Source organism: Scyliorhinus canicula, chromosome 2 (assembly GCF_902713615.1).
Source record: "Scyliorhinus canicula chromosome 2, sScyCan1.1, whole genome shotgun sequence".
Lineage (NCBI taxonomy): Eukaryota > Metazoa > Chordata > Chondrichthyes > Carcharhiniformes > Scyliorhinidae > Scyliorhinus > Scyliorhinus canicula.
This window is the reverse complement of record NC_052147.1, coordinates 163799843-163826247: the sequence shown is the minus strand read 5'-3', so window position 1 is coordinate 163826247 and position 26405 is coordinate 163799843. Positions and strand designations below refer to the sequence as shown.

Below are 26405 nucleotides of genomic sequence, written 5' to 3'. Positions count from 1 at the left end.
TATTTTGGAAGTGTGTGTAGAGGATACAGCTAATTAATTTGATAAGGAAGTGTACATCACCTTCCTTTTAGCGAAGCAGCTTACAAAAACACATGTGGGGTGCGGAGTTGCCTTATATTGGAGACTGCACTGTTTTTCAAGTGCAGTTTGCATTGCCGATCATTTCCTGCATGACCCATGAGGTGTTCTTTGAGGATAATGGCTCACACAGTTGTGTCCAGTGTGTGTGGGAGATATTTTTAGTGCTAGCCTGACATCACACAGTCCAAATGGATGATATGGTGCCAGGAGGCCAACATCGGAGCAATGTGCCTGCGGGCAAAAAAATCATTATTCACTCCATAAAAAACTAGCAAGAAGCTGATTGTTGGCCCTTATCGAACACGCCCGGCACTCTAATTACAGGTCTAGCAATTTTTTTTTTTTTTTTAAATAATTTTTATTGAAGAAATTTTTCAAAATACAAACATTTTAACCCCCCCTACATTTACATTTAAATTATAACAAAACAAAGTCAAACCCCCCTACTTAACAAAAAAAAAGAGAAAAGTCCCCCCCCCCCCCCTACTCGCGCGTCCCCCCCACCCCCCCCCCCCCCCCCCCCCCCCCCCCCCCCCCGCCGGCGAACCGACAGTCAGACCAACTTATCATTTCTAGCAGCGTCCTCGGGCAGGCCTTGCCCGTGCCACCACCGCTACCGTACTTCCTTCGTCTTTGTCCCCCCTCCCCCCCCCCCTCCCCCCCCCCTCCCTCCCGCCCTCCCCTCCCCTCCCGGGTTGCTGCTGTCACGGCCTCAGTTTCTATCTCTGATCCAAGAGGTCTAGGAAGGGTTGCCATCGCCTGAAAAACCCCTGCACCGACCCTCTCAGGGCGAATTTGATCCTTTCCAATTGGATGAAGTTTGCCATGTCGTTTAACCAGGTGTTAACACTCGGAGGCCTTTCGTCCCTCCACTGAATCAGGATCCTCCTCCGAGCCACCAAGGACGCAAAGGCTAATATTCCAGCCTCCCTCGCCTCCTGTACCCCCGGTTCCACCCCAACCCCGAAGATCGCAAGTCCCCATCCTGGCTTGACCCTGGACCCCACCACTCTCGACACCGTCCCTGCCACCCCCTTCCAGAACTCCTCCAGTGCCGGACATGCCCAAAACATATGTGCATGATTCGCAGGGCTTCCCGAACATCTAATACACCTGTCTTCACCCCCGAAAAACCGACTCATCCTTGTCCCCGTCATGTGGGCTCTATGCAGTACCTTAAATTGAATGAGACTTAGTCTCGCACATGACGACGACGAGTTGACCCTCTCCAGGGCGTCTGCCCATGTCCCGTCCTCTATCTGTTCCCCCAGCTCTAACTCCCACTTATCTTTCAGCTCCTCTACTGGTACCTCCTCCACCTCCTGCATAATCTTATAGATGTCCGAGATCTTCCCCTCCCCGACCCAGACCCCTGATAGCACCCTATCACTCACCCCCCCTGTCGGGGAGCGCGGGGAACCCCGCTACCTGTCGTCTGGCAAATGCCTTCACTTGGAGGTACCTGAACGTGTTCCCCGGGGGGAGCCCAAATTTCTCCTCCAGCTCTCCCAGGCTCGCAAACCTCCCCTCTATAAACAAGTCCCTCAGTTGTCTAATACCCGCCCTCTGCCAGCTCTGGAATCCCCCTCCTGTGTTTCCCGGCGCAAATCTGTGGTTCCCTCTTAGTGGTGCCCCTATCAGACCTCCCACTTCCCCCCTGTGTCGCCTCCACTGCCCCCAGATCTTGAGGGTGGCCGCCACCACCGGGCTCGTGGTATACCTCGTGGGAGGGAGCGGCCATGGTGCCGTTACCAGTGCCCCTAAGCTTATGTTGCCGCAGGACGCCCTCTCCATGCGCTTCCAGGCTGCCCCCTCCCCTTCCATCATCCACTTTCGTACCATCGATGTATTTGCCGCCCAGTAATATCCCGAAAGGTTGGGTAACGCCAGCCCTCCACTATCCCTACTCCGCTCCAAAAAGACCCTTCTAACTCTCGGGGTGCCATGTGCCCACACATACCCCATGATACTACTCGTTACCTTCTTGAAAAAGGCCCTGGGGAGGAAGATGGGCAGACACTGGAACAAAAACAAGAACCTCGGGAGGACCGTCATTTTAACTGACTGCACCCTCCCTGCCAGCGACAGCGGCACCATGTCCCACCTCTTAAAAGGTCTAGCAATTTTGTGGTACTTTTGCAAAGTGTCTGGAAATACTCTGGAGTGTTTTCGAAGGTGTCGTGGTGAGTTCCTGGATTTTTCAGGAAGTGCTGCTATATCCTCAATGGGGTATAGAAAGAGCTGGCCTGACAACACAGGGGTGAAACAGCTAGGGCACAGCATTGGCAGTGCCTCTGGGAATTCAGCATGACAGGGAGATGGAATATAGGTTCCTGCAAGGGCAAGCTCCATGTTATACTCTACCAGGTTATTGCCAGAATCATTTTTGCTAATTGTGAGTGACAGGAAGCTGTCAAGTTGGCAAACCAATCCACCCAGCATCTTGGTGTGTGTGCCCATTTAGCATTCTGCTGTATGTTACCCCATAAAATTCCTCATCTGAGTCCAGTGCAGAATACTCAAGCACAACCTTTCTTTCTGTTCAGCTGGCACATGGACTACTCCTTACCCCTGGCCAGGTTGCAGGCTACTTGTGCCCAAACAACTCCCCATGTGTTGTTCCCAAATCTAGTTTTGCCTCCAAGCTCCATGACTTGTGAGTATCTGAGCTGGGAGCTGTGCTATTCCTCTCTTGCTTCCTCCTGGGGTTCCCATTGCTGGCCAAGTGACAGGTCTCGGGTGTTTGAAAGTAGGAACTTAGACAGGAAAAGTTAGTGTGAGGGAGGATGGGTAGGTAAATCATAGGTAAATCGTAGGATTTACAGTGCAGAAGGAGGCCATTCAGCCCATCGAGTCTGAAACAACCCTTGGAAAGAGCACCCCAGTTAACCCATGCCTCCGTCCTATCCCTGTAACCCAGTAACCCCAGTTAACCCCACTAAGGCAATTTAGAATAGCCAATCCACCTAACCTGCACATCTTTGGACTGAGGGAGGAAACCTAGGACCCTGGAGCTGTGAAGCAACTGTTCTAACCACTGTGCTACCATGATGCCCTGGGGTGACAAGCAAAAATGCATGGTTGCTGCATCAACAGCTTTCCAAATAAAAAGATTTGGTTATGTTGGCAGCTGAGAAGGGATAGAGGGCGAGAACAGGCCATCATCCTTCATGTTCTCAGTGAGTAAGATATGGCCCCTGTCGTAGCCAGACCCACGATGTAGACACCCATCTCCTGTGTTGGGCTCAGGAGAGGCTACTTATCCCATGCCAATACTGCTCTGCTTCCTCTGATTGTGTGCCAACGTTCCCACAAGAGAGAGAACAGAAGGGGAGCAACTTTGTTGCACGGTGTTTAGATGGATGTGCCAGCCTTGGCTGGATATATATGGAGTAAGTGAGAGGTAGGTGTGTTAACCTAAAGCGGAGTATGTGAATGTTGTGCATAAGTTCTGCGTGCCAGGGACTGATGCCGGGTTAGTGATACTGCTACAGTGCATTTTTCAAATGTGTTCATGGAATACTGACATCACTGGTCAGGTCAGAATTTGTTGACCATCGCTTGTTGCTCCTAAGACGTTGATGGTGAACTGTTAGAGCCCATGTGGTACAGGTTCACCCACAGAGCTGTTATGTGTTCCAGCAGCTGACCCAGCCACAGTGAAGGAACGGCGATATATTTCCAAGTTGAGATAGTGTATGCTGTATTGACCAACTTGAGAGGTCAATATTGTAGTGAGTAGGAGAAGTCATGTAAAGCTACATTCACTGTCCAAGACCACCCATTTGATATCAATAGACTTCTTGTGACGCTACTGCCAGGTTCTTGGGTCCAGATCCAAGAATTAACCTTGCTGTTCTATTCCCTCTTCTATCTGTGGTTTTTCCGTGAAAGCCGCCTGATACCCCCAGAATGCTCTTGTGCCATATCCATCATTATGTCTTCCCTGGTGTTCGCTTTGCAGTAATTTTGACTGTTACAATACTTTTGTGCAGCATAGGAGAGGTGTCCTGGATTGACAAGGGGCAAGTAGGGTCTCCAGTCATATGCTCATCTGAACATATGAATTAGGAGCAGGAGTAGGCCATTTAGCCTCGAGAGCCTGCTCCGTCATTTGATAAAGATCATTGTTGATCTGACTGTGGCCTCAACTGAACTTTGTTGTCCACCGCCTGTATCCTTTGATACCCTTACCAATCAAGAATGTAACTAATTCAACCATAAAAATATTCAATGATCCAGCTTCTACTTCTCTCTGGGGAAGAGAATTCCACAGACTAACGACCCTCTGAAACAAATAATTTCTCCTCATCTCCACCTTGAATGAGGGCTCCCTTATGTTTAAACTGTGTCCCCTAATTCTAGTATCTGCCAAAGGGGAGAACCCACCCTGTTAGTTCCCCTCAGGAGGCAGTGGGAGCAGTTAGCCTTGGAGGTCAATGCCAGGAGTCATACCTGATGCACCTGGATGCAATGGTACAAGAAATTCAATGATCTCATCTCACACAAATGGCCAAGGCCAGTGAATGTATCTTCAAATGCCTTACTCTATGAAGTGCACCAGCAGCCTCATGCAATGCTCAATTCATTATACCTTGTCACTTATCCATCAATCAGGACCCATACCTAATATTCATAAGCTGCACTGCACTCTCAGACACATAGCACAGCTGCACACTTCAAACCCACATCTTTCAGGTTGCACACAGTTGGCTATTCCATCATGGCAGCCTTTTCACTCAAACAGAATCAATTTAGTTAGAGTTAAGAAATAATAGAGATATCATTATACTCTTGGTATATTCTATGCCCACCAGCTAATGAGAACGATACAGAGAAATACATTTTTAAGAAAATTACAAAGATGCAAAAACTGTGGAGTAATGATGATGGGTAGCAGTTTATGGGGTGCTGTGGTCCCTGTCTGAGTCCCCCATGGCTAAAAATCATTGCAGTCTGTCAGGGAAGGAATGCTTGCCTTTCAGTCATTTAATGTCTAATTAGCCATTAGTTGACTGGAGGTGAGACGTTTGAGCCTCAGGGTGTGGAGGTCCCATCTCTTAGCTGGCAGTTCTCCAGTCCAAGCAGCTCCACACAGTGACCACTGCTGGTACCACACTTGAGGCTTGAGAATCACAGAACCAAAGAATCCGGCCCTTCGAGTCTGCACCGGACCTTGGAAAGAGCACCTTACATAGGCCCAAACCTCCACCCTATCCCCACACCTCCATGCTATCCCCGTAACCCCACCTTACCTCTTTTGGACATGAATAGCAATTCAGCATAGCCAATCCACCTAACCTGCACATCTTTGGACTTTGGGAGGAAACCGGAGCACCCGGAGAAAACCCACGCAGACACAGGGAGAATGTGCAGACTCCACACAGACAGTGACCCAAGCCGGGAATCGAACCTAGGACCCTGGGGCTGTGAAGCAACTGTGCTAACCACTGTGCTGCCGTGCTGAGGAGGCAAGGTGCACTGGCTCGCTATTTTGTAAGTGAGCGAGCCACCAATGCCACCTCCCACTGCTGATAAAAGTTGAAGTGGGGGTACAGAGCAGGCATGTATAAAGCAGACAGGCAGCCTGCTGGATTTTACACACCACCTTCAAACCCTGAGGAGGAGTGTAAATTCAAGGGACCTAAATGACCCTAAGATAGACAGGGCAAAGAGGGAGAAGAATTTATGAAGTGTAATCAAGAGAGTTTTGTTGCGTTAGATGGGGAGTGTTGGGGGACCAATGGTTTTGTGACAAAATTGAAAAAGTAATCGAGGAATATGTAGGTTTTAACTGTACGGGTGAGGTGTCGAAGGCAGTTGTCTGGGAGGCTTTTAAGGCGGTGGTGAGGGGTGAGGTGATCTCGTTCAAGGCTAGGCTAGACAAAAAGGAGAGGTTGGAATGTCAGAGGGTAATAGATGAGATGCTGGAGGTAGACAGGAGTTATGCAGAAGATAGGGACCCAGTGAAGGTGGAAAAGAGGAAGGAACTCCAGGCGAGCTTTGACCGGCTATCTACCAGGAAGGCGGTGCACCAACTGAGGCGAGTAAGGGGGGCAGTTTATGAGCATGGATAGAAGGCTGTTGGTGTGTCAGCTCCAGAGGCAGGCTGCGGCATGGGAAATTGTCCAGGTGCTGGAAAGGAAGGGAAGTTGGTGGTAGCTCCAGATCAGATTAACAAGGTCTTTAAGGAATTCTATGAGAGGTTGTACAGGTCAGAACCACCCTGGGGGAGGCCGGGAGATGCAGGAATTTCTAGATGAGCTGGAGTACCCAAGGTTAGGGGAAGGGGACAGGGCTACATTAGAGGGGGGGCGATAGTGGAGGAGAAGATAAAAGATGCGATTGGGAGGATGCAGTTGGGGAAGGTGGCAGGGCCGGATGGGTTTCCGGTGGAATATTTATAAAAACTTCAAAAATAAGCTGGTACCGCTGAAGATGGGGATGTTTGAGGAGGCAATAGGGAAGGGGATGTTACCACAAACTTTGGGGCAGGCATTGATTTCCCTGTTACTTAAGAAAGATAAGGATCCGATGGAGTGTGGGTCATATAGGCCCATATCACTTTTAAACGTGGACGCAAAGATATTGGCAAAGGTACTGGCTGGTCGGCTAGAGGAGTGCCTCCCGAAGGTGATGGGTGAAAATCAGACGGCGTTTGTGAGAGGGAGGCAGTTTTTTTTGAACATTAGGAGGGTATTGAACGTGGTTATGGCACCGGCGGAGCGGAAGGAAACAGAAGTGGTTGTGGCATTGGCCACCACGAAAGCATCTGACCGGGTAGAATGGATGTCCTTGATGGCAGTTCTGGAGCGGTTTTGGATTGGACCCAGATTTGTGGACTGGGTAAAGCTATTATATAAGGAGTCGAGGGAGAGTGTCCGCACAAATAAAATCAGCTCGGAATAATTTTCTCTCCACCGTGGGACTAGGCAGAGATACCCTGGGCGGGAATTCTCCGGCGCCGGGGTTTTGACGGGGACGGGAATTGCAGCGCGCCGGTCAGCGGCTGCTGGCAGCTGCCCTTCCAGCGATTCTCTGCACGGCAATGAGCCTAGTGGCTGCCGGTTTTCGGCGTTTCCCGCCGGCATAAATCACAACAGGGCCTTACCGGCGGGTGCTAGCTCCGCGGGTGGCCTGCAGAGTCCTCGGGGGGGCACAGGGGGATCTGGCCCGGGGGCTGCCCCCATGGTGGAATGGCCTGCGATTGGGGCCCACCGATCTGCGGGCGGGCCTGTGCCGTGGAGGAACTCTTTCCCTCCGCACCGGCCGCTGTCAACCTCCGCCATGGCGACACGGAGAAGAACCCCCCCTGAGCATGCGCTGGAATGACACCAGCACACGCCGGTGCTCCCACGCATGCATCAACTCACACCGGCTGGCGGAGGCTATTCGGCACCTGTTGGCATGGCGCCAAGCCCTTCCACGCCACCTGACGTGGCACCAAACACTCGGGCGTCGGCCTAGCCCCTGAAGGTCTGGAGGATTCTGCACCTTCGGGGCGGCCCGACGCCAGAGTGGTTCATGCCATTCCTCGACGCTGGAGTGGCCTGCTGTAGAAGTCAGGAGATACTTCTCACCTGCCCCGCCCATTCGCGGAGAATCCCGGCCCCATGTCCCTCCTGCCGTTTGCACTCGTGATTGAGCCATTGGCCATCACGTTAAGAAGGTCGGGGATATGGAAAGGGATAGTGGTGGGAGGGTGGGGATAGAGCATAGGGTGTCCTTATATGCCGATAACTTGTTATTACACATGTCGGAACCGAGTCAAAAGGGGAAATACTGGAGCTGCTTCGGGTGTTTAGGCCTTTCTCGGGGTACAAATTAAATCTAGACGAGTGAATTATTTGTGGTGTCTCGGCCAGGGGTGGGGGGGCTGCCATTCCGTAAGGCAGGAACTCACTTTAGATACCTGGGGATGCAGGTTGCTCGGGATTGGGGCGGGCTCTGCAGGTACAACATTTCTAGTTTGGTGGGGAGGGTGAAAGCTGATCTGGGAAGGTGGGATGGTATCCCACTGTCACTGGTGGGTTGGGCACAGGCAGTTAAAATGAATGTGCTATCGTGATTTCTGTTTATTTTTCAGTGCCTGCCGATTCTTGTAAAGGTCAAATTTGAACTGAGGGGAAGGATGGAGGGGTTCTACAATTCATGGGCGTTATTCATTATGTACTTTTGAGAATTGGATAACATCGAACATTAGGGGGGTGGGGGGATGGGAGGGTTGGAGGGGAGAGGGACTCTACATGTTAATGGTGGCTATGGGTGATTCCTGATTCCTCTTTGTCATTTGTTTATGTTAACATGCGGGCTAATGTTTGGGGGTTTGGTGGGAGGATGGGATCGTTGTTATTGATATGGGGATTGACATTGCATTTGTCACTGATTATTGTTTATTGTTGGGTGTAAATTTGGGAGAAAATGTGAAAAAGGAGAATAAAAATATTTTTTTAAAAAAAGAGAGAATTTTGTTGATCAGTATGCTTCTGACCTAATGAGAAAGGAAGCATTGACGGGCCTGGATCAGGGGAAAGAGGTCGGTCAAGTAGATTGTGTCAGTGGGGGAACGTTTAGGAAACAATCATCATTGTATCATAAGGTTTATATTAGCTATGGAGATTGACGACAAGCAACCTAAGATAAAAGTACTTAACTGGAGGTGGCCTATATTCAGTGGGTTGAGAACAGACTTGTCCTGAGTAGAATGGAATGAAAGATTGGCAGGCAAACTGTGGTGGAATAATGGACTGCCTTTAAAGATATGATTATGTAGGTACAGTCAAGGTCAAGGTACATTTTCTATGGTACATGAATGTTAACAGTGCAGATGCGGGGCTGATTTGGGACCAAAAAGGGGATTTACACTTGGAGGCAGGGGCATGACTGAGATATGAAATGAGAAACTTGCATCTCTCCTGGCCAAGGAAGAAGAGAAAGTGATGATAACTGAGATACTGGATGGGCTAAAATTGATACAAAAAAGGAGATGTTGGAAAATCTAGTTGTACTTAAAATTTATGAGTCACCCGGATCGGATGGGTTGTCTCTGAGGATGCTGAGGGTGTGGTGAATTATAAACACTAATAATCCACACTGTATTGTACAACATGTGTTGAGCCTGTACCTTGCACTAGATCATGTGTAGTTGCGTGGCTCTACCCATAGGGGGAGATGAGGAGCTTGTACTGGGCACCACCCTTGGCGCCGCCCATGGCTCCTCCCCCTAACCGGAAGTATAAAGGTTGCTGTTGTGAGCCTGCCTACCAGTTCATCTCGAGTTCACCTCATCACTGGGAGGCTCTGTTGTAAGATGATTAAAACCACTGTTTGCTTCTAACCACGTGTCGCGTGAATTGATGGTCTCATCAGAGGGAAGTAAGTGTACAGAAGTACTGACCAAAAGATTCCAATCTTCAATAGATATGGACATGGTGCCAGAGGACTAAGAATTGTAAATGTTGCACTCATGTACAAAAAAGGGTGTAAAAATAAACCAAGCTACAACATTCAGTGTAACGTCTCTAGTAGAAGTATTGATCCGGGACAAAATTAAAAGTAACTTTGAAAAATGTAGGTTAATTAAGGAAAACCTGCATGGATTCGGTAATGAAAAATCACGCTTAACTAATAAGATTGAATTTTTTGATGAGGTACCAGATGGTTGATCAGGGGAAGGTGGTTGATGTGGTATATATGGACTTCCACTCACATTCTCACCAATAAGGTGTTTGGTGCTGCCATTTTGAAGCCATTGGAGTAATAATAGAACCTAAAAACAGTTGCTAATGATTTCAATATCTTGTCCACTTGTCTTCTGGAAAATCCCTGCTTGATAATGCAATCCATTGAGGATAAAACAGTTAGAATCTCCCATTAATTCTACCTAATCATTATGGGTTGAAGTGCCTCAGGCGATAACTCCATCTCATACATTCACGATATTGTCACTTACAAACTAAAGTTCTCTTTCAACTTACCGCGAGAGTTACTTTCTTGAGCTGTCTCTGGACAAACACGTTTCATATTTATTAATAAATATAACAATTTTTTTATTTTTCATTTGTTTCCTGTGAAGGCAACTATTAATCAATGTAATTTTGCAATTGCAATTGATTACCTCTTCAGAGCTGGGAGTCATCTTCTCCTCCAGTCTGCATAGCATTCGCTCAATAGAAGACATGCGCTTCGACAGATCTGAAAGCTGTAGGGCAGGAGAGTTTCAAACCATCACCAGCTCAACACCACCACCTGAATAGATTATGCAACTCAACTGTTGAAAGAGGATCTTCAGTGTCAGAGAAAATGGGTATACTGAATCCAAAGATTTGGCGGTCAGCTAAATGTAAACCATAAATCGTATTTACCACGGTCCAAAGGATTGTTATGCACCATTCCTCACACTTCCTCAGACACTAAAGATCTACTGTCAGAGTTACAAGCAAAGCATGTCATAGAAGATGATCAAAATGTAGCAAGTGTGAAAATGAGACGTAGAAATTAACTAGGCTGAGGGAATTTATTCTATGGAATTGAAGAAAAATAAAGAGACTGGGATAATATCTGCAACATTTTCGGAAAGTTATAATTGGGTAAATCACCAATTAAATGATTGTTAAGCCTGCATCTTGATTTTTATATCCTTGAAATCAGGGCAATATTTAACACAAAAAGAAAATTCTGGAAACTCATCAGATCCGGCCTGGTTGGACTCGACTCATTAACTCTGTTTCTCTCGCCACAGATGCTGCCAGACTGGCTGGGTTTTTCCTGTATTTTCTGTTTATGTTTCCGATTTGCAGTATCCGCTCTCAGTATTTTGCTTTTATTCCAGGGCAATATTTACTTCTGCAGTTGGTGTTTCCGAGGTTAGGTAATCGGAGTTTAGCTGAAACTCACCCTTACACCAGGCTGTTGACACATTAATAAGATTGATTTTCAATTTGAGGACAGGAACCAGGAAATGGGACTGTTTTTGGGTCTCCAATCAATCCACAGAGGGAACAAAAATCACAGTTTGGAATTTTAACTGGGGAAGGTTCAAAATGCATGTAGTGATAAAAAAAAAATGCCTTTCAACATTCAGCGAAATCCCAGACACACTCAAGTTTTCCTTTGGCAGTGCATTTACATTTAATTCATACCAATTTATAGAATTAAAAGACTCTGCCAGTCACCTGGTCAATCCCTTCATCCACACAGCACTCTTGTCATAATGTTCGCGAGCTCTAAAGGCTATAATATACATGCCAAATTAATTAGAAATAAAGTGGTGTTCAATACATAATTGTGTACATTGGCAGAATCCAAATTGCTCGTATTCTTTGAATATATACCTGACTTCCTCCAGAGCCTGAGTTTTCCTGTGAGGAACTTTTATTCCTGTGACGCACAAAGTGCCGCTGGTACACTGGATGCTCAGGGGCCTCATCGTTGTCAGAGCTCTCCATGTCAGCGTAATACGGGGCCCCATGCTTTTGATAAGGCAGTGAATGGTGAAGCTCTGCTTCCCCAGGGGAGGTCCATATTCCGGGAACTGAGCGAGTGCGGGGAAGTCTGTGTTCACGATGCAGCACCTCGTCTGAATTCAATTAACATGTAAGTGAATGACAAAGAAAAATAAAAGGAGATGTTAACATGAATTTAGCGGAGCCATCTTCTATTGTGATACATGTGCATATATCTGCAGCATTGGTACAGTGCACGTTATAAGAGTTTGACTTAGTTGCAGGAATGGATGCTCCAGGATTAGAAAACTTTCGATCAAATGTGCCTTAAAACCCATGTAATCCTGTGTAAAACGCTGGAAGTGAATAGCCTTGCAGTGATTGTTAGACAGCAAGAATATCAAAGAAAACAGAGAAAAAATTTGCTTGGCATATTCATGGGTGCCAAATACACAACAGGGAAAGATACTGAGGCACACAGAGGAGAAAAGTCCCATGTTTCTTTCCTGGTCTAGGGTGAAGTAAACTAGGGCCATGGGCAGTAACATTCACTCAGTTTGGTGTTATTGGTCCATGGTTATTAAACATTAATGCTCAGAACAGTGGATTCTTGGGTGGGATGTCAAAGTGCTGCCACGCTAGACATGAGTCAAAAGAACAGTGGAGAAAAATGAGCGAAAAAGTACAAATTATTTCTCTCATACCATTACCAGTCACAACGTCTGTGATTTTCCTGTTCAATAAATTAGAATGGTGTTGCCTTTCTATATTCATAATCATTGAGTCAGTTTTCTGAAGTTTTTTAAAATCAATTGGACCCGACAGATGCTGATGTTTTGCACCTAATTTCATCTCCTCAATTACTAAAAAATGGCCAACTTTGGATTGAAATTCTTCTTTTGGTAATTTTAATGTAAGAATCAGAAGGCACATGACAGCAAACTCCATCATGTAGGTGCACAAACACTTTTAGTAAAGGTGACACTGGAAATGTTGCCATAGTTGTTGTTTTGGCTATTTTCAGCAGATGATTATCCACCATCACCCCATCATATTTTCTGCTTCTGGTCTTCTTGTTCAACGACATGAATGGACCTACAACATTTCCTATTAAATTTCAAAAAAATAAGCTCACAATGTAACTACTCGGAATAGGGGCTGCTTTTATCACACATCTCTCATTGCCCTGAGAAGGCAGGGGTGAATCTTCCACATAGACACCAACTTTCTTGCAATTGTGTTTCCACAGAAGGATTAGGTTGGAAATTCCAGCATTTTGATCTGACAATTGTTATCCGACGGACTAATCAATCATTTTGCTGGAGCTTCGAAAACATCATAATAATTAGTACAGAATTTTAAACAAGTCAGCAGTAATTTACAGTTAAAAGTTCTGAAATGATGCAGTAAAATGTAGTGAAATTTAGTGGTCTAGTCTGGAACAGAACATATTACCATGACAACAATGTGCAATTGTATAATGCCTTTAATGGAGTAAAACATCCCAAGGCATTTCATAGGAGCGGAGTTAAATAAAAAAAATGACTCTGAGGCAAATAACTAGATGTTAGGATAGGCAACCAAAAGCATGGCTTTAAAACGGTTCTGAAATGTGGACTGAGCTGGAGAGGCAGAAAGGATCAGGGAGGGAATTCCACAGGTCACAACTAAGACTGCTGAAGGCATAGCCACCATCCAAGTCATGGATAAGAACACAGATGTAGAGAAAATCAGAGGGCTGCACGGTGGAACAGTGGTTAGTACTGCTGCCTCACAGCAGCAGGGACCCAAGCTCGAATCTGGTCTTGGGTGACTGTCTATATGAAGTTTGCACATTCCCCCCTCGTCTGCTTGGGTTTCAAAGAACAAAGAACAATACAGTCCAGGAACAGGCTCTTCAGCCCTCCAAGCCTGTAATGGTCATGATTCCACCCTTGGCCGAAACCCTCAGCACTTCCCAGTGTCGTACCCCTCTATACCCATTCTATCCATGTATTTATCAAGATGCCTTTTGAACGCCTTTAATGTATCAGGTTCCACAACTTCCCCTGGCATCTTTCCAGGCACTCATCACCCACTGTGTAAAAAGCCTGCTTCGCACATCTCCTCTAAACTTTGACCCACAGACCTTAAACCTATGCCCCCTAGTGACTGGCCTCTCCACCATGGGAAAAAGTTCCTGCCCATATACTCTCTCCATGCTAGTCATAATCTGGTAGACCTCGATCAGGTCGCACCTCAACCTCCCTTGTTCTAATGAAAACAGTCCGAGTCTATTCAGCCTCTTCGCATAGCTAACACCTCCCAGATCAGGCAACATCCTAGTAAACCTCCTCTGAACCCTCTCCAAAGCCTCCCAATCCTTCTGGTAGTGTGGTGACTAGAATTGTATGCAATATTCCAAATGCGGCCTTACCAAGGTTCTATACAACTATAGCATGACTTGCTAGTTTTTATACTCAATGCCCCATCCAATGAAGGTAAGCATTCCGTATGTTTTCTTGACTAACTTATCCACTTGTGTTGCCACTTTCAAAGATCTGTAGATTTGTATGCCTATATCTCTCTGGCTTTCTATATTCCTAAGAATTTTGCCATTTACGGTCTATTTCCTCTCTATGTTAGACCCACCAGAATACATTAAACTCCATTTGCCATTTCTCTGTCATAGTCTCCAACCTATGTCCTTCTGTAGCTTCTGATAACCCTCAACACTATCTGCCATTCCACCAAACTTGGTGTCATCCACAAACTTACTAATCAGACCAGCTACATTTTCCTCCAAATTGTTTATGTATACTACAAACAACAGAGGCCTCAGCACCAATCTCTCTGGAACACCATGCGTCACAACCTTCTATTCAGAAAAACACCCTTCTACTGCTGCCCCCTGCCTTCTGTGACCGAGCCACTTCTGTATGCATCTTGCTACCTCACCACTGATTCCGTGGGACTCACCTTTTGTACCAGTCTGCCATGAGGGACCTTGTCAAAGGCTTTACTGAAGTCCATGTAAACAACATCCACTGCCCTCCCATCATCAATCATCTTTGTCACCTCCTCAAAAACGTCGATCAAGCTGGTGAGGCACGGCCTCCCCTTCACAAAACCATGCTGTCTATTGCTAATGAGTCCATTTATTTCCAAATGGGTATAAATCCTGTCCCTGAGAATTCTCTCCATTAATTTACCTACTACTGATGTGAGCCTCACCGGCCTATAGTTTCCTGTATTATCCCTGCTGCCTTTCGTAAACAGTGGTGCCACATTAGCTATTCTCCAGTCCTCTGGGATCTCACCTGTAGCCAATGAAGATACAAAGATGTCAGTCAAGGCCCCAGTAATTTCTTCCCTTGCTTCCCTCAGTATTCTGGGGTAAATCCCATCAAGCCCAGGAGACATGTCTACCTTAATGCCTTTTAAAACACCCAATACCTCCTCCTTTTTGATGTTAACATGACCCAGACTATCCACACACCCTACCCAAGAATCATCTCCCATAAAGTCCTTTCCTTCGGTGAACACTGATGCAAAGTACTCATTTAGTACCTCACCTATTTCCTCTGGCTCAACACTTAGATTCCCCCACTGTACTTAAGTGGTCCAGTCCTTTCCCTGGCCACCCTCTTGCTTTTTTCATATGAATAAAAAGCTTTGGGATTCACCTTAATCCTACTTGCCAAGGACTTTTCATGACCCTCCTAGCCCCCCTAATTTCTTACTTAAGTATCTTCCTACTTTCTTTATACTCCTCAAGGGTTTCAACTGACCCCAGCCTTCTCGAGCGTACAAAAGCTTCCTTTTTCTTTTTGACGAGGTTCACAATACTCCTCGTTATCCAAGGCTCCCCAAACTTCCCATACTTATCCTTCGTACTCTCAGGAACGTGAATTTCCTGAATCCTAATCAACTGTCGCTTGAAAGACTCCCACGTGTCCGAAGTTGATTTACCCTCCAACGACCACACCCACTCCAAATTCCTCAATTCCTGTCTAATGTTATCGTAATTTGCCTTTCCCCAGTTTAGCACCTTACCCTAATCCCTATCCAAAAGTACCCTAAAACATACGGAATTGTGGTCATTACTCCCAAAGTGTTCCCCTACTGAAAACTCAACCACCTGTCCAGGCTCATTCCCCAATACCAGGTCCAGTACTGTCCCTTCCCTCGTTGGACTATTTACATTTTGCATCAAGAAGTCTTCTTGGATACACCTTACAAACTCTGCCCATCCAAACCACTAGCATTAATAGAGCCCCAGCCAATATAGGAGAAGTCAAAATCCCCTATCTCAACAACTCTGTTGCTTTTGCACCTATCAAAATTTCTCTCTACCTATCTGCTCCTCAATCTGTTGCTGGCAGTTAGGGGCCCTGTAATAAACCCCAACATTGTGATTGCCCCCTTCCTGTTCCTGAGCTCTACCCAGATTGGCTCATTGTATGAGCCCTCCAGTGTGTCCTCCCGCAGTACAGTTATAATATTTTCCTTAACCAGTAATGCTACTCCCCCACCCCTTTTATATCCCTCTCTATGTCTCCTGAAGCATCTATATCCTCCAACATTCAGCAGCCAATTCTGCCCTTTCGTTAACCATGCTTCTGTGATTGCCACAACATCATAGTTCCAAATACTAATCAGTGCTCTAAGTTCATCTGGTTGACCTGCTATATTTCTAGCGTTGAAACAAATACACTTCGGACCACTGTGTTTGAGTAGACAGGATGATGTTCTTCTCGTATTTTGGTTCTCTATTTCCCCTTTAGTTATTACACCTTCTAAGCTAATGCTTTGGTTCCCACCTCTCTGCCATACTAGTTTAAATCCTTATGAGTGACTCTAGCAAACCACCCAGCCAGGATATCGGTGCCCCTCCAGTTTAGATGTAACCCATCCTTCTTGTACAGATCCCACCTGCCCCGGAAGAGATCCTAATGGTCCAGAAATCTGAAACCCTCCCTCCTACACCACCAGTTTAGCCACGTATTTAGCTCCACTATCCTCCTATTTCGAGCCTCACTGGCAAATGGCACAGGGAGTAATCCTGAAGTTACAACCTTAGAGGTCCTGCATTTTAGCTTACTGCCTAACCCCCTGAACTTCTTCTGCAGGACCTCATCGCTCTTGTCGTTAGTACCTACGTGTACGATAACCTCTGGCTGTTTACCCTTCCCGTTCAGGATGGTCTGTGTTTATTCAGAGACATCCTTGACCCTGGCACCAGGGAGGCAACATACCATAGAACATAGAACAGTACAGCACAGAACAGGCCCTTCGGCCCTCAATGTTGTGCCGAGCCATGATCACCCTACTCAAACCCACGTATCCACCCTATACCCTTAACCCAACAACCCCCCCTTAACCTTACTTTTTAGGACACTACGGGCAATTTAGCATGGCCAATCCACCTAACCCGCACATCTTTGGACTGTGGGAGGAAACCGGAGCACCCGGAGGAAACCCACGCACACAGGGGGAGGACGTGCAGACTCCACACAGACAGTGACCCAGCCGGGAATCGAACCTGGGACCCTGGAGCTGTGAAGCATTGATGCTAACCACCATGCTACCCTGGAGTCTCTTTCACATCCGGGTGCAGGTGCAGATGCAGACTCGATGGGCCGAATGGCCTCCTTCTGCACTGTAAATTTGATGTTACTTGCCTCCATAGAAGCGCTTATCTGTGTCCTTTTACTACAGAGTCACCTACACCTATCATTCTCCTGCAATTTGGCCTCTGCTGAGTAACAGAGCCAGCTGTGTTGCCACTGTTCTGGCTGCTGTTGTTTTCCCCTGATAGGCTATCCCCCCAACAGTATCCAAAATGTTACTCTTGTTAGAGAAGATGAAAGCCACAGGGGATTCCTGCACTGACTGCCTGCCCTTTCTAGTTGTCACCCATCTGTCTGCCTTGGGTGCGACCACGTCTCTATAACTCCTATCTATGACACTTTCCGCCACCTGCATGCTCCTAAGTGCATCCAACTGCTGCTCCAACCGAACCACGTGGTCTGTGAGTAACTGCCATTGGTTACACTTTCTGCAGACGTAGTCGACTGGAATGCTGGAAGCGTCATGGATTTCCCACATCTCACAGTTAGAGCACAGCACCCCACTGAGTGACATTTAAGCGTAAGTTAATTAATTCAAAATAAATACTTTTGAAATTGTTATCAGATTAAGTTACAATTAACTGTATGACCCCTGGCGCTAGATTTCTACTGTACAATTAAGTGATAAATAGTAATCTTCTCCCTCAGGATTAGTTACTCCTCTACCTAGTTAATTAATTAGTTTTTTCAATGATTTTTTCAAATCAAACACAGATTCCCTATCAGCCGATCAGGTCACAACTTTGCAGTGATGTCACTTCTCATTTTTCTCCCCCCCACAATTTGAAAACACTTACCCACTCAGACTGCAGTCCCAATTTTTCCCGACCTGCTCCACTCCTGATGTGAACGCTGCAGATCCCTGAGCTATGTTTTTATAGCACTTACATTTTCAGACTGCACTCCGGATTTTTCCCGCTCAGCTCCCCTCCCGATGTAAAGTCAGCAGATCCCTGAGCTACGTTTTTATGCCACTTATCTTCCCAGACTGCACTCCAGATTCCTACTGCTCAGCTAACTTTCCAAATTTCCCCTGGGTGCTCCAGTTTCATAGAATCGTAGCATTTACAGCGCAGGAGGAGGCCATTTAGCCCATTGACCATGCATAGGCCCCGGAAAGAGCACCCCACTTAAGCCCACACCTCCGCCCCATCCCTGCAACCTAGAAAGCACACCCAAACTTTTTTTGGACACTGAGGGCAATTTATCATGGCCAATCCACCTAACCTGCACATCTTTGGACTGTCGGAGGAAACCGGAGTTCCCAGAGGAAACCCACGCAGACACGGGGAGAACCTCACACAGATATTGACCTAAGCCGGGAATTGAACCTAGGACCCTGCAGCTGTGAAGCAACAGTGCTAACCACTGTGCTACCATGTAGCAGTCCAAAGATGTTCAGGTTAGTTGGATTGGCAATGATCAATGCGCGGGGTTACGGGGATTAGGCAGGGTACTGGGCCAAGGTACAGTGTTCTTTCAGAGGGTCGGTGCAAACTGAATGGGCTGAATGGTCTCTTTCTGCACTGTAGTGATGCTATGGATGGAGGAAGTCATAGGGATAGGGAGAAAAAAAGCCAGGGAAGAATATATTTTTTCCTAGTCAGCATCAAACACCCACAGATCAGGTAGAGCACAACTTCAATACTTGCCAAATAACATCCTGCTATTCTGCACAAAAATGTACTTGCTGATTTCAAACTCAGAAGAGAAGCATCTGAATGAAATGGGAGGTCTTGTGGCTCAGCAGGTGGTGCCACTCTCCACCGCTGAGCCAAAAACTCTGAATTTAAATGCCACTCCAAGACTTGTTAAGTGTGGACAGAGAGGAGTGCAGGGAGGGATTCTGGGAGGTGGGGGAGCGGGTTCGATGTTAACAATAGAAAGGGACGGGTCAGGCTCATGGGGCAGGGCCCGGTGGTATGATGATGGTGGATAAGAAGGGGGGGGGGGTGGTGAGAGACCCCAGTTAGGATAGTCATGTGGAATGTGAGTGGGCTGGGAGGCCCAGTCAAGAGGTCAAGGGTGCTTGTACATCTTAAAAGTTTAAAGCCCAATGTAGCAATGCTACAGGAGACTCATCTGAGGGTGAAGGACCAAGTGAGACTTAAAAAGAGCTGGGTTCGTCAGGTGTTTCATTCAGATTCTGACGGAAGAGTTCGAGGGGTAGCGGTAATGGTCAGCAAAAGAGTACGGTTCCAGATGGAGAAGATGGTTGCAGATCAGGGGGGTGGGTATTTGATTGTGACAGGGGTGCTGGAGGGGAGGTTAGTGGCGATGGTAGGTGTATATGGTCCCAATTGGGACGATGTGGGATTCGCGAAGAAGGTGTTTGGGGCCATCCCCGACTTGGACTCACACAAACTGATAGTGAGGGGGGGGGACTGGAACTTGGTGCAGGAGCCAAAATTGGACAGGTCACGGCCGCGCTCGCTGGTCCCGTCAGCGGGGGCAAAGGCACTGGCTGGGCTACTGGTGGAAATGGGAGGAGTGGACCCTTGGAGGTTTCTGCACCGAGGGAGCAAGAGTACTCATTTTTCTCAGCGGTCCATAAGGTGTATTCGCGGATTGACTTTTTCATGGTGGGGAAGGCGCTGCTGGTTGGGGTTAAATGGTCGGAGTACTTGGCAATTGCAATATCAGATCATGCTCCCCATAGGGTGGACATGGTACTGGAGACCAAGGTGGAAGTTACATGCGGGACTGTTGGGGGACCGTGGGTTCTGTGACAAAATTGAAAAAGTAAACGAGGGATATGTAGGTTTTGACTGTATGTGTGAGGTGTCAAAGACGGTTTTAAAGGCGGTGGTGAGGGGATCTCGTTCAAGGCTAGGCTAGAGAAAGAGGAGAGGTTGGAATGTCAGAGGGTAATAGATGAAATGCTGGAGGGAGACAGATGTGCAGAAGATAGGGACCCAACGCAGTTGGAAAAGAGGAAAGAACTCCAGGCGAGTTTTGACCGACTATCTACCAGGAAGGCGGTACGCCAATTGAGGTGAACAAGGGGGCAGTTTACGAGCATGGAGAGAAGGCGGGCCATATGTTGGCGGGTCAGCTCCGCAGGGAAGCTGCGGCAAGGGAAATTGTCCAGGTGAAGGACAGGGCAGGGAAGTTGGCCGTAGCTCCAGATCAGATTAACAAGGTCTTTAAGGAATTCTATGAGAGGTTCTACAGGTCAGAGCCACCTGGTGGAGACCGTGAGATGCAGGAATTTCTAGATGGGCTGGAGTACCCAAGGTTAGGGGAGGGGGACAGGGCTACATTAGAGGGGGCGATAATGGAGCAGGAGATAAAAGATGCGAATGGGAGGATGCAGCTGGGGAAGGTGGCAGGGCCGGATGGGTTTCCGGTGGAATATTATAAAAAATTCAAAAATAAGCTGGTACCGCTGATGTTGGGGATGTTTGAGGAGGCGATAGGGAAGGGGATGTTAGCACAAACTTTGGGGCAGGCATCAATTTCCCTGTTACTTATGAAAGATAAGAATCCGATGGAGTGTGGGTCATATAGGCCCATATCACTTTTAAACATGGACGCAGAGATATTGGCAAAGGTACTGGCTGGTCGGCTAGAGGAGTGCTTCCCAAAAGTGATAGGTGAAGATCAGACGGGTTTTGTGAGAGGGAGGCTGCTCTTGCCGAACATTAGGAGGGTATTGAACTTGGTATGGCACCGGCAGAGGGGAAGGAAACAGAAGTGGTTGTTGCAATGCTCACTGAGAAAGCATTTGACCAGGTAGAATGGGGGTACTTGATGGCAGTTATGGAGCGGTTTGGAATTGGACACAAATTTGGGAACTGGGTAAGCTATTATATAAGGAAACGAGGGCCAGTGTCCGCACAAATAACATCAGCTCAGAATGCTTTCCTCTCCACCGTGGGACTAGGCAGGGATGTCCTATGTCCCCCCCTGCTGTTTGCACTCGCGATTGAGCAATTGGCCATCGCGTTAAGAAGTTTGGGGGTATGGAAAGGGATGGGGGGGGGGGGGGGGTGGGGGGGGGGGGGATAGAGCGGACGGTATCCTTATATGCCGATGACTTGTTATTACACATATTGGAACCAAGTGTGTCAATAAGGGGAATACTGGAGGTGCTTCGGGTGTTTGGGTCTTTCTAAGGGTACAAATTAAATCGAGACAAGAGTGAATATTTTGGGTCAATGGGTCAGAATGGATGAGAGTTGGGGTAGGGGGTCGGGATTGAAGGCGCTAGCAAGAGCGCCGCTCCCGACAGCCCTGGGAAGATACTCAGGGAATCTGGTAGTAATAGCTTCGTTGAGAATTTGGAGACAGTTTTGACAGCACTTCGGGTTGGGGGCAGAGTCAAGGGAAATGCCGATTCGGGGGAACCATAGATTTGAGCCAGGGAAGTGGGATGGAAATTTTCAGTGATGAGAGAAGAAAGAAATTAGGACACTAAATGATTTATTTCTTGGGGGTCGTTTTGCGGGAGCTGGGAGCGAAGTATGGGCTGGTGCACGGGGAAATATTTAGATACATACAGGTTCGAGACTTTACCAGAAAGGAGATACAGAGCTTCCCAGGAGAGCCGGCTTCCACATTGCTGGAGGAGGTGGGACAACAGGGGGACTGGAATAGGGGGTAGTGTCGGCGGTTTATGGGGCTCTTTTAGAGGGAGATAAGGCGCCTCTAGAAGGGATCAACGCAAAGTGGGAGGAGGAGTTGGGAGAGGATATGGAGGAGGGGTTCTGGTGTGAGGTGCTCCGGAGGGTGAATGCCTCCACTTCGTGTGCGAGGTTGGGGCTGATACAGCTGTAGGTGGTGTATAGAGCGCACCTCACAAAGGCGAGGATGAGCTGGCTCTTTGAGGGGGTAGAAGATGAAATGAAAATCGCTTATTGTCACAAGTAGGCTTCAAATGAAGTTACTGTGAAAAGCCCCTAGTCGCCACATTTCGGCGCCTGTTCGGGGAGGCTGGTACGGGAATTGAACCCACGCTGCTGGCCAGCCTTGGTCTGCTTTAAAAGCCAGCTCTTCAGCCTTGTGCTATATGAGTGAACATTGAGGAAAGCGGGGGTGGGGGGGGGGGGGGGGGGCAGCAAACCACGTTCATATATTTTGGTCCTGTCCAAAGCTGGAGGATTACTGGAAGTAGGTGTTCAGGGTAATCTCTAAAGTGGTGCACGTGAAAGTGGGCCTGGGCCCGCGAGAGGCCATATTCGGGCTGTTGGACCAGCCGGGGTTGGAAATGGGTGCGGGGGCAGATGTTGTAGCCTTCGCCTAATTGATTGCCCGAAGGTGGATCCTGTTAGGGTGGAGATCAATTTCCACCCTGTGCCCTGGCGTGGCAGGGGGACCTGCTGGAATTCTTAACACTTGAAAACGTCAAATTTGAACTGAGGGGAAGGATGGAAGGGTCCTACAATTCATGGCCGTTATTCATTATGCACTTTCGAGAATTGGATCACATCAAACATTAGGGGGGTTGGGGGCTGGGAGGGTTGGGGGGAGGGGGACTGTAGGTGTTAATGGTGATTATGGGTGATTCCTGATTCCTTTTTGTCATTTGTTTAGGTTAACATGCGGGCCAATGTTTGGGGTTTACTGGGAGGATGGGATCGTTGTTATTGATATGGGGATTGACATTAGATTCATAGAACATACAGTGCAGAAGGACGCCATTCGGTCCATCGAGTCTGCACCGGCCCACTTAAGCCCTCACTTCCACCTTATCCCCGTAACCCAATAACCCCTCCTAACCTTTTTTTTTGGTCACTAAGTGCAAATTATCATGGCCAATCCACCTAACAGCACGTCTTTGGACTGTGGGAGGAAACCCACGCAGACACGGGGAGAACATGCAGACTCTGCACAGACAGTGACCCAGCGGGGAATTGACCCTGGGACCCTGGCGCTGTGAAGCTACAGTGCTAGCCACTTGTGTTACCGTGCTGTCCAATTCGTTACTGATTATTGTTGGGTGTAAATTTGGGAGAAAATGTGAAAAAGGAGATTAAAACATATTTTTTTAAAAAGTGTGGACAAATAGTTCCTGCCACAGTTCAGCAGGTTCATAAAAAACGTGCGTGAAGGAACCTGCACTCACAAATGTTGTGCTCTGAGTGAGGATGCTAATTTAGCGGAATGTTTTATGAGTTAGTAGTCTGAGTTTAAAAAGGAGTTTGCCACCTTTTGGAATGAACAGATGGAAAATCACTTGGAATGCAAATGTGCCTGACCGGCAATTTCTCATTGCTGTTTTGCATGGAGAGCGCTATAGTCATCAGGTAGTGAATCTCTGGAAACCTTTACCATAGAGGGTTGTGGAGGTTGGGTATGTTCAAGGCTGAGATAGGTTTTTAACCAGTAAAGGAATCTAGGTTATGGGGGTAAGGCGGGAAAGTGCAGTTAGGGCGAATCATTCCACATTATTCATGATCTGATTGAATGGTGGAGCAGACTCAAATGGCTGAATGGCTTACTTCTGCTCCTACATCTTACAGTCTTATAAAATTTGTCCCTTACTTCCAATGTACTAGAATAATGTGTAATTGTGTGCTGGAGAAGGGACTCCCTGTACACCAAGCAACTAATACAAAAGCTAAATATTGCAGATGTTGGAAATCTGAAATAAAAACATAAAATGTTGGAACTATTTCATCAGATTATCGACCTGAAATGTTAATTTTGTTTTTTTCTCGACAGATGTTCTTTCCGGAAGTTTTTGTTCTTTCCGGAAGTGTAGAAGATTTTAGTTTAGACAGGAGCATGGTCGGCGCAGGCTTGGAGGGCCGAAGGACCTGTTCTGGTGCTGTACTTTTCTTTGTTCTTTAGATGCAGTCAGACGTGCTAAATATTTTCAACATGTTCTTTTTTAAGTTTCTTGGCAAAGAAGTGTTGTCAAAATGATTCATTTCATGCATGGTTATAGCTCGCAGATACAGGGAAAGGATGAGGGCTGCAGGGAACCTCTTCACCTTCAAGGTTTCCACCACGCCATTCCAACTTGGGATAGATATTGGCATTCCTGGATGACAATACTAGAATTCCAGACCTAAAGGCACTGTGGGACCATCAACGAGTCACAAGCTCCAGCGACTCAAGAAGATGGTCCATCAGTATCTTTTCAAGAGCAACTAAGACAAGAGTGCAACTAGGGGTTGGTGTTTCTGGTGATGCCTATATCTGGAAAATTAATACATAAAATACTCTCACTCTGATATTCCATGTGAAGGTTAGATATAGATCCCAAAAGTGCAATGATTAGTTCAGTTCTTCACTTCAGATCAATTTTGATACACTACATACTTTTATGCAATTGGAATCATATACAAGATGTTTGAAGTCAAGGAAAGAGGTTTCATACCGGATCTGGAAGATTTGTCCAAACTTTTCCTTCTTTTGTTGATCTCCAATCGGACTTCAGTGCTAAACTCAGACTCTGGCAATAAGTTCTGTCCTTTCTCATGCAGGATGTTCCGAAATACTGAGGCCAGCTCTGCTTCTCCAATAAAAGAGCCCCTTCTGGAGCCTTCCTCTGCTACACCATTGCCAGAGAACGGAAACTCTGAAAATGACTGATTGAAAAAAAAATTGAAGAAGAATAATGAAGCATGTCAAACTCTGTCAAACAAACATGTTTAGTCTTCAATATGCCAATAAGGACAAACACAAGACTGCCAAAAAGCAAAATGCCGCAGATGTCGGAAATTGGAAACGAAAAGAGAAAATACTCAGCATCTATAAACGGCGTTAACGGGTATAACCTCCCAGTCCCGCAAACACCAGGTAGCTTGGTGGATGCGGAAACTTAACTTAGAAACATAGAGACATAGTGGTGTGAAGTCAGAACTGCGTGTTTTCCAGACCTTGCCCACCGCCGGGATCGCATGGTCCCACCTAAGTTTAATGGATCCCCCCACATCCCCCTTGGTGGGTCACCCTGCCAGGGGAGGCCCATAAACTCCCCGTCTCAGCTTCCAGACAATGAGTTGTACTTTGGCAATTAAGTACTCAGGGTTTCAACAGTGGGTTAAAGCAATGGGGAAGAGGGCCGATGCCCTAGCTTTCGCTACCCTAGTTGCACGCCGAAAAATCCTGCTTGGCTGGCAATCAGCAGCACCATCCACAGCTGCAGACTGGCTTGCTGGCCACTCAGAATTTCTCCACCTGGAGAAGATGAAGTATGCCATCCAAGGGTCGGAGGAAGGCTTCCTAAATGCATGGGGGCAGTTCGTTGGTCTATTCCAGAACCTGTTCGAGGCCAACAACGATGAATAGATGGGGAAACGTGAAAGTCAGAAAGAAAAGGGAGAGGAATAAGACAAAAAAGACAGGGGGGAACCATAGGAACCTGCAACCCGGGTGAAGGAGGGGGGGAAAGAGGAGGAAGGGCTGGAGAGACATAAAGGGGACAACGCGGGAGGGAGCCGCAGGAGGGAGCCGCGGGAGGGAACCGCCCCCCAGCCACAGGGGAAACATGACCGAAGCTGACGGAGGGAAGAAAAGAAAGTGGGGGGAATGGGAGACGAAGGGGGGGGGGGGGGAGACACTCCTTCAAACGAACCAGGAGAGATGCAAGGGGTGGGAGAGGGCAGTGAGGGGTAGGCTCCGGGTGGGGTGTGGGGGGTGGGCGGGAGGGACCACACACGAGCCAGATGGCAGCAGACTGTATATAGGCTAACTTAAGGGAAGGAAAAGACAAGCCATTCTATATAGTACAGTGAATGAACACAGCCAGCAATGTACATAATTGTTTATAATGTTTGAAAATGCCAATAAAAAGATTTCAAAAAATGTTTCTGAAGAAACAATTTTGGGAAGCCCTTTTGCATCAATTAGCATGTCATGGGTGCTTATGAAAAAAACAGCGGAATTAAGTTCCCTGTCAGGAAGTAATTAGACAAATGAGCGGCATGTACCTGCCATAGTTGACTTCTTCAGTGATTAATGGAGCATTGCCATACCAACTTTATCTTTGAGGAGTGCCTGTAACTGCCAGCCTATGCTGGAGACTGCGTGGTGGCAGTGCCAGTTGTGTAGAGGAAGACCAAGGTCAGAAGGAAGGATTAGCAGAGAAGGGTGGAGCAGGGTGGAAGGGAAAGTGCAGGCTTCCGGGGAGGGATAGTGCAAGATATCCGGGGAGAGGTGTTATATTTTAAATAATTACTTCTTTAAGTATGCATATATTACTCTTGAATCCACCAGAATGATAAAATTACCAATAGTCTTCTTGTTCAAAGATGAACTATTTAATGAGTAATAAAATGATAAACTGTGAGACCTTTTACTCAATACTAAACTAACA

At 47.1% G+C, this 26405-nt stretch overlaps 1 protein-coding gene across 6 annotated transcripts in view; it reads right to left on the bottom strand.

Annotated features, from left to right (window-relative positions):
- The window catches only part of mlphb (melanophilin b), a 206751-nt gene that overhangs the window by 68770 nt on the left and 111576 nt on the right, over window positions 1-26405 (bottom strand). For 5 of the 6 annotated variants that reach the window (XM_038788445.1, XM_038788469.1, XM_038788475.1 and 2 more), the window contains 3 exons: window positions 24465-24675; window positions 11415-11659; window positions 10199-10282 (listed from right to left, as the gene is read on the bottom strand). In XM_038788445.1, the coding sequence (XP_038644373.1) occupies window positions 10199-10282; window positions 11415-11659; window positions 24465-24675 (540 nt within the window). The remainder of the gene's footprint in view (window positions 1-10198; window positions 10283-11414; window positions 11660-24464; window positions 24676-26405) is intronic. The other variant, XM_038788464.1, reaches the window with a different exon arrangement.